Source organism: Plecotus auritus (assembly GCF_963455305.1).
Source record: "Plecotus auritus genome assembly, chromosome: 3".
Lineage (NCBI taxonomy): Eukaryota > Metazoa > Chordata > Mammalia > Chiroptera > Vespertilionidae > Plecotus > Plecotus auritus.
In genome coordinates this window covers 138,246,263-138,254,857 of record NC_137772.1, presented here as the reverse complement: position 1 = coordinate 138,254,857, position 8,595 = coordinate 138,246,263, and the positions used below count along the sequence as shown (strand labels likewise).

General features: G+C 36.1%; 1 protein-coding gene across 1 annotated transcript; it reads right to left on the bottom strand.

Annotated features, from left to right (window-relative positions):
* Nucleotides 1–287: 287 nt before the first annotated feature.
* On the bottom strand, nt 288–8,038 carry KERA (keratocan). Its single transcript, XM_080661154.1, has 3 exons — nt 7,790–8,038; nt 5,627–6,520; nt 288–1,784 (listed from the first exon to the last, which is right to left on the bottom strand). The coding sequence occupies exons 2-3, from the start codon at nt 6,510–6,512 to the stop codon at nt 1,612–1,614; spliced, it is 1,059 nt and encodes a 352-aa protein (XP_080517280.1). The 5' UTR covers nt 6,513–6,520; nt 7,790–8,038; the 3' UTR covers nt 288–1,611.
* Between the last annotated feature and the right edge of the window lie 557 nt (nt 8,039–8,595).

Sequence of the window (8,595 nt, the reverse complement as noted above, 5' to 3'; positions counted from 1 at the left end):
AAGTTCTGGTGTCAAAATAAGAAGGAAATATCTCACTTTATATTCTCTCCTTGGAAAGTCACATTACAGAATAACATATTATGCTTCTGAGAAGCTTTGGAGTAAAGCAATATGTTGAGCTTTCTTAAATCTTGTGTTTCACACACACACACACACACACACACACACACACATATATATATATATATGTCACAAACATATATATATATATATATATATATATCTTTAGGGATATATATGAAATTATATAGGATTTTTCAGAATACTATTGTATAAAGGCACATATTAATCTTTATGTAATATTTATTGTTTATAGCATATGTCTTACAAAATCAGAAGTCTAAAAGAAACTACTTTGTTACTTAATAAAATCCTGGATTAATTGTTTAACTCATGAAAAACAGCTGTATTACATCAGGTACTTAAAGTATGAATTTTTCTCATGTTTATTAGAAGAAAGAAAAAAAAAGTGGGAAAATATATGTGCATACACTCATGCTAGAAAAATGGAAACAGTTGTCACCATAACACTTTCTATTAAAATGTGTTTTTAATAAAACTTGTGAGTAATGTGCCTGAAATAAATCTGAAATAAATAGTTCCATTTTGTTAGAAAGCATTCATTCTTTTTATTTTAAAAATCCAAGAAAATACTGACAAATATATGAGCTGAACACTGCAATTCAAGTGGATTTCAAATGTTAAAATAATAAGAGTCTGTCAGAAATGTGTTATAATAAGTGTAAAAAATGTAGGAGTTTAATTGCTGGAGTACATTGTACTATAGGAACAGCAGCTATAGAAAATAGCAGTAAACTAAAAATGGCTGTTGCTCTGACATTTGGTACTAAATGACTAAAACTCTCTCATGAAGTACTTGATGTATTCCATACCAATTTTTGGGCTAAATACTAAACTTCAACCTACAAAAGCTACTTAGCTATCTGAATTTAATTATTTATTTATAATTATGATAAAAAAGGTCTCTTTTTTTATTTTCTACAGATTGTCCTACCTCCTATTAGGTTACTATACTTCTGTTGTAAATATAGTATCTGCATAAGCAATTTTGAACATATGCAAACAAATATGTTCTTTCTATGGCACAACAATACAATTGCATTTGGTATTAATAAACTATGAAAGAGACAAAAAATTATCTTTGAGTTAATTACTTAACTCTGTGTCTGTTTTATTTACTTAAAAATTGTAGGCTGGCCCTGGCCAGATGGCTCAGTTGGCTGGAGATCGTCCCATACACCAAAAGGTTGTGGGTTCGATTCCCAGTCAGGGCACATACCCAGGTTGCAGATTCAATCCTTGGTTGGGGCATGTACAGGAGGCAACTGATGCATGTTTCTCTCTGATATGGATGTTTCTCTCTCTCCCTGTCCCTCCCTTCCTCTCTTCCTCTCTCTCTCTCTTAAAAAAAGGTAGTCTATTCTACTGTGAAAGAAGCCTCTTTGAATAGAAAAACTAAACTGCACAGATGAAAATGGCGGCCTCGAGCAATTGGAAATGCTATTTTTGTTTTAAACCTATGAATGTTATCCAAATATCGTGTCGGGAATATTAGTGTATTAAATCAATTTTAGATTGTTGAACATGTGTTTAAATAATGAGAGTCTGAAGGAGCCTGAAACAAGTCATTAAATCCATTGGGACTGGTGGTTTGATTTCATTTCCATCCAGACGAAGGTAGCTCAGATGAGGTCCGTAACTGAAGGAATCTTGATCTGCAGGCAGTGTGGAAGTGGCAGGACATATTACAGAGACGTTCACATCTAGGCAGACAGAGAGAGCATGAATGAATGAATTGGAACACAAGAGACTGGGGGAAGGAGGACAAAGAAGCTATTACAACAGACTATGAGGCCAGTCTTATGATCTAGAAAGTGACAGAGGTACAAATTATTTCTTGTAAGTTGGGGGTTATACATATCTGTTTTATAAAGTTGTTCCTGAAAAAATGGGCAGCATATGTATAGTCATCTGACTCCATATTCTGCTTTATGTCGTACGGAGCACTAGAAAGGACACATTATTAAAAGCTGCAATGAAAACAAGGTGAGATAAGGCATGTTTAGATTACTACAGGCTGAGATAGGTAAGATTTAGGTTATTAGAGATAACAGTTCAGAGTTGGTACGAAAAGAATAGGTAGATGCATGGGTGGATGGATGGATGCATGCATAGGTGGAAAATCAGACTATTAAAGGGCTTGAAAGTTACCTTAAAAATGCCGAATTTCAAAACAATAGTATATAATGACAAGTTTTTTTTAAGTACAATTAATACATGTGTATATATGTCACACGTAAAAATAACTCGAATCTTTATACTTAAGTGTATTTAATCGGAATGTAAACATTTGCCAAGAATTAAATGACAAAGAATTCAAGCCAGGAAATATCCCATTAGCCTTTTCAGATGGTTAGGATGTGAGAACTGTGCACCTGACTTGGGTCAGAGCCCTTGGCATCAATGATTTTAATGAGATATAGGAGATTTAGGAGAAAAGCCCTGTTAAACTAGCAGAATTTGGAGAAGTACAGTAGCTGATCTCAACCACAAATCCCTATACTGCATTTAAATCCCATTTTGAAACTACTTGGAACAAAAATTCTTCCTTATAAGATGAGACCCACCTAGCTTGGGCAATGGCTCTTTCTTTGTGTCCTGTTGGCACCTAGGTATTTATGTTGTATTGAAGGATTTTATGCTTACGGTGAGGTTGCTCTGCTATGATCTATGCTATTTTGTGAATTGAACTAAAAATGACTCATATTTGTATGACAATCTTGTGTTTATAAAGTTATTTTCTCCACATACGTTATCATGCTATTACCACACAGCCTTTATCAGGTAATGTTATTCTCCCTACCTGGGTCTTGTGGGAATAGTGGTTGAGACAGGTCAGGTAATGCACACCAGGTATTTCAGCAAGTGAGGTCTGAGCTGGATCCCAGCCTTCTCTTGCCTACTGGAGAGATCGTGTCCTTCTATGTACTATCTCCTCATCCTTATCACCATGTGCTCGTAACCAATGCATGTGTGAATAAATGGAACATAAGAAACATACATGTGTTCTAAATTTAGTTATATTTTATTTAATTAATATATTTTATAAATTAATTATGGTGTTTCTGAGAGGCCACCTAGAAGTAACATAACATTTTGCCAAATTTATAGTCCCGTAAAGAGTTCAGAAGAAATAAGTGTTGCCATTATTTTGCATAAGACAAGTTCACTGCCTTGTAAATTCTGAGAATTCTTCATATAAAAGGTGCATTTCTTGGAAATAACTTTATTAGCAACTAGAGTAGATTATGTGGCCAGAAGAACTAAGTACTTTAACAATTGTTATAACACAGTGTGATATAATGGTGAGCCAATAATTATATCCAGGGAAAAACTCATTTTAAATTTATTTTCTTGGAGTATTAAAATGGCCATGCTTTATATCTACATTAAGAAGCAAATAAAACAGTTGCTCTTTGTTGATGTTTTTGCTATTAAAATTATTGATAAAAATTTTTCTAAAGTTTTATATTCTCAGAATTTAAGAAAAACGTGCTGTGATTATACTGTATGAGTGCAGGAAAAAAATATTTAAAATGAGAAGTCCTGGGCTCAGGTTCCTGCTATTATATTTACTCTTTGTTTTTAGCAAATTATCTTCCCCTAGTTGAGCGCCTCAGTTTCTCTTTTGTTATAAATTCCTAATAATAGCATACAAGGCTCTTTTAAGGATAATTGTGGTTCTCAAAGTGGGGTCCCTAGACCTGCAGTATCAGTACTTGCCTGAGAACTAAATGATCAGGCCCCACCTCAGATGTCTTAAGTCAGACACTAGCCCACCGGGTGACTAAGGTATGAGAACAATTAAAAAATAGGAAGACATGAGAAAACACTTTTTAAAAGCTCTCTGAAATGTTAAGTAAGGAACTTCAGAGTCCTTTCCTTCATTTGTCACTTTGTGTAATGATGTAAGTGCTGGCATATGTGCCCAGCTGTGTGTTGAACTTTGCTACCTCACTACTAAACACCCTCACCCTCAAATTCTCAGGGGAATCCCTAATTCACAAAAAGGGACTTATATGAAATCACTGTAAAGTAACTTCCCACAGCCAATATTTATGAGGCTTTTTGTTGTCGGATAAAGAATGCACCTATAGAAGTACAGAATTCTCAGCAGGAAAAATTGCACATATTTAGGTCAATATTGGCTGTTGCACTATCAGGTTCAGTGAAACAGATCCAATTAACATTTTTGTTGCATCTTTTGCTTTTGACTACAGGATTAAACAACATGTCTCATCACCATGGAAAAATAACTGTTGTGGCAGCAACCTGCTTATTACTTCCTGGATTTTTAAGCTCACGTATGCTATTAGAAAAACCAGACAGATCTTGAATTACTGAGGAGTACTGGGCAGAAATATTTTTATTCTTACAAATAGGATGTTTATATGATTATATACTTTAAGAAAATCTTAGATTGTAATAACCAGGCAGCATAACTTTCTGACAATTATCTGTGTTATTTTTCCACAAACCGTCTGACTGATTCTCACTTTAGGCATGTATTTGCTAAGGTTGTTCAGAAGTCTCCTCAAGATTGCCTTCCTAGAGGGCTTGTGCTGGGATTGAGGATGCACGGATAGGTGCCTGGCTGATACCAGTGCCCCTGTGGCTGCAGGAAGACACTGTCCGCTTCTGCACCACAGTCAGCCTGATCTCAGGCATAACTGTGAAAGTGCCAAGTGTGCCTTCAATGCCTCTAGCCTCTTCTTTCTACAACCATTTCTTTCCTCGATGGCACCTCTGCCTCCACGACACTTGGCACTCACCTCGCTCTCCCTTATCCAAAACTGTTTTCAGGAAAGGAGAGGGTATTGTACCTTGGAGATTGCCATTAGTTCTAAGGAGCTGCGAAAGTTCAGGGACATTTGCTTTTGTTTACATTGAGCACAGCCTTAAACTATAGTATTGGTCCCCAACACATGGATCCCAGGTGATGCAGCAGTCTCAGCATCACCTGGGAACTTATGAGAGATGAAAAGTCTCTGGTCCCATCTAGACGTACTCAATCAGAAACTCTGAGGTGGAGCTACAGGCCTGTGCACACTAAAGTTTGAGAAACCCACTGATCTAAAGCAGAGGCTCTAATGAGGGCAGCAGGCATCAGCTGCCCCGGAGTTTTTAGGACAAGGCACCTTCCTGATAACCTATAAATCATGTTCCTTCTGTTACTGTGCATGAGGTTGTTTATGCCTGGGACACTTTCTTAGATAAGTCTATTCAGTGAGGCAGAAAAAGACAGAATCTCCTTGGAGTTAAAGAAGATGGAGGCATTTAGTTTCTCCAACAGATAACAGCCCCCTGTGGATTACTGAAGTCCACTTTCAATCTGCAATTTGAAGATTGAAACGTTTTGGTTCATTGAAACCATCTGTTAAGAGATAAAAGTAAATACACTTTAAAAATTAAAAATACGCTGAAAAATCTAAGGGCAGATTAGTTGGAAAAGAAAACCAACAAATTGCTATTCTTAAAGAATATATTGAATACATTTAATGACCATGAACATTTCAGTCAAAGACACACCCTGATGGCTACTTACTTCTAATTTTGTTATGGTCCAGGTGCAGGTGCTGCAGATGAGCATTGATTCGGGGGACCTTTGTGAGTCGATTGTGAGAGAGTTGGAGATCTAGAATGGATGACACATCAAAACCACTAGAAGGGAGACCTGAATCTGATAACTTGTTGTGGTTTAGTCTCAAGAAGGCCACTTTAGGAATCACATTAAAATAATTTTCTGGTATTCCCTCAATGGAATTGTTGTCTAAAAACAGTTGCATTGTGTTGGCTGGTAATCTTGGTGGCATATTCCTCAGGGCATTCTTGGCCATATTTAGCTGCATGAGGTTCTTAAGTCCCTTAAAGGTGTCTCTTTGAAAGGCATTGTCTAATAGTTTATTGTGTTGCAGGTCAAGAAGGGTCAGGTTCTCCAGATTGCTAAAGGTCCCTTGAGGAATTCTAGACACCTTGTTTCTAGCTAATTGTAATTGCTCTAAACTTCTTGGCAATGGAGAAGGAACCTCCTCTAGCTCATTATCTTCCAGAAATAAGAAAAGCAGCTTCTTTAGTTGGCTCAGGGCTCCTCTTTCAATTCCATCGTTGGTTATTTTGTTCTTGTTTAGATTGATCCATCTCAGCTGGGTGGCATTCTCAAATGGCTTCTCAGGAATGGTTTCTATCAAGTTGTTTTCAAGATAGAGATACCAGATCCTTGAAGGAATAGCAGGGATTTCTTTGAGACCACGGTTTTCGCAGTATAAAGCAGTAGGAAAACTGGGGGGACAGAAACATTCCCTGGGACAATCAAAGTCTTGCTCATTAAAATCCTCTGGATCATGGACCTCATAGACCTGTCTCACAGTTCGAGTCCATACAGAATCTGTTATCAATACCACCCAGATGAGGAGACAGATTGTGGTTGCCATTATAGTACCTGTAGCAAAGGATACAACTGTTAGATACTGAAGATCCCTAAAGAGTGAATTGTATGCACTAAAATGATCAGTAAACATTATTTTTTTGAGCAGAAAGTAAACACATACCAACATTTTAGACAGTAATTTATACCCACTTATTTAGGAGTCACTATATGCAAAGCATTTTGCAAACACTGAAATGGACTCACCAACTTGTACCTTTCTGGTTTTAACCTAATCACAATGAAAACTGAAAACTGAAAAGCAAATTTTAGGAGCTGTAAGTGCTTTCCCACTTCAAGCTACTTAATGCAAGAAAGTTAACTGAAATCTGGAGTTGAATAAAATAGTACAAAAAGGAGACCTTTAAATATTTCACATTGAGAGTCTGTGTTATTCCTAGTAAGTAGGCATATGCTTTTACTTTTATTTCTAAATGAGCAGAACATCTGGATGAGATTTCCCAGGCTCTGGGCCTTGAACCAAAGAAAGAGCAATCAGAGAACGTTTTAGCAGTTTGTTTTGAGGAACGTTTTAAGATCTGAAGAAAAGTGTGTGATTAATCTTATACTCTGTTGCTCAACTTCTCAGGTAAGTTTTATTTTGGGGTTTCGGGAAGAGACTTCTAATATAAGTACAGAATTAAGTTATTCAGCCAAGAAATTTGAATTATGAACTCTGTATCACAATTAGGTAAATAATGTATTTAATTACAGCATTTTTATGTTGATAAGAAACAAAACAAAACAAACAACATGTTTAGGATGCAGGGAGGGCTCCCAGTTTTCAGTGTGGCCACTAACAAAAAATAGGTTAACACTTACTGATATATGAATCATCTAAAAAACAGGAACCCTTCCCATAGTATATAAACAAGATTATAGGCACAATAAAATATTTTAACAGGAAAAAATAGACATATGTACCAGTAACATTCGACCAATATACATTTAGTTAAACTGCTTGATAATAAGGACTGAATAAATTTTACTGATTCCCTAAAAAAAAAAAAAGATATATCAAACTAGCATCACTTGTGAAATGCTAAACTTTCCATTTTGCTGCTAAATTAAGGGAAATGACAAGTGCAGAGCTGCTCCCACAAGCTGTCAAAGTTCTTACAGTTGCAGAATACTGAACTGGTCATCTTCCAGCAGAGACATTGAAATAGTCTTTTTCCTTCAGAATAGGGATTTGTTTTATTTATTGAAGTTGTACCCATGCCTCTGATGGATCAGAACTGCAAATTCTTAACTTTAAGGTTTTAAAAGTGTAAAATAGTTTACCTTGCTGTCCAGGAAATATACCGTTGAGTCCCGTGTCTGGGTCTGAAGTTTGCTGAAACTCAGTTAAGGAAAAAAAAAAATCTTTGCCTCAAGTAATTTGTTTTTATATCATGCTGACAAGCCTTCTGTGATAAAAAATAAAGCTTACTCTGACCGGTCACCATGAACCTTTTGATCTATTGTTTCCACTTTGACAGGGCTTCGGAACCCGCTTACCTCAGCCTTCTTGGATCTTCTTCTCCCCTTTCTATTGGTCACTGCTCATTCACAGTAAGGGATTGACCCAGACTCCACCGGCGTGTTTTTAGGAATCCTCCCTAAAATAAATGCACCAATAGCTCCAAATTTAACCCCTCCAACAACCACAGCACCTCAGTACCCACACAGCCCAGCACAGGACATTTTGACTTTAATCTCAGGAAATTATAACAGTGATTCAGGGCAATTTTCACCCTGAGTTCACAGTTGCAGTGATATTGTAATGTACTAATATCTAGACCTGATTTATCAACAGGCAACTTATGGCAGTTGTGGTTTCAAGTGTAGCAAAGGAGACTTTAAAGTAATTGTTTCTGGAAGAAATTTTTTTTAAAAAAAAGAGTACAAAAATAAATAAAGACCAATGTTCTCTGTTTATATGGAATTATGTTTTTGTTTGTCTGTTTGTTTCTCATATAAAACAGATTCTGGAATCCTATTTAGATATATTGTGTTTAATAAAAAAGAGATAGAAAATATATTTTAAAATTTTAAACATGAAATCAGGGAAACTATATCTAATGTTGGCACTAAACATGGTGTTAGGC

What these genes read in the sequence shown, in the direction of transcription:
- KERA (XM_080661154.1), bottom strand. Translation starts at nt 6,512, where the DNA reads ATGGCAACCACAATCTGTCTCCTCATCTGGGTGGTATTGATAACAGAT. An exon ending in GGACCATAACAAAATTAGAA is followed by an intron (nt 1,785 to 5,626) that starts GTAAGTAGCCAT and finishes CTGTCTGCCTAG; the next exon opens with ATGTGAACGTCTCTGTAATA.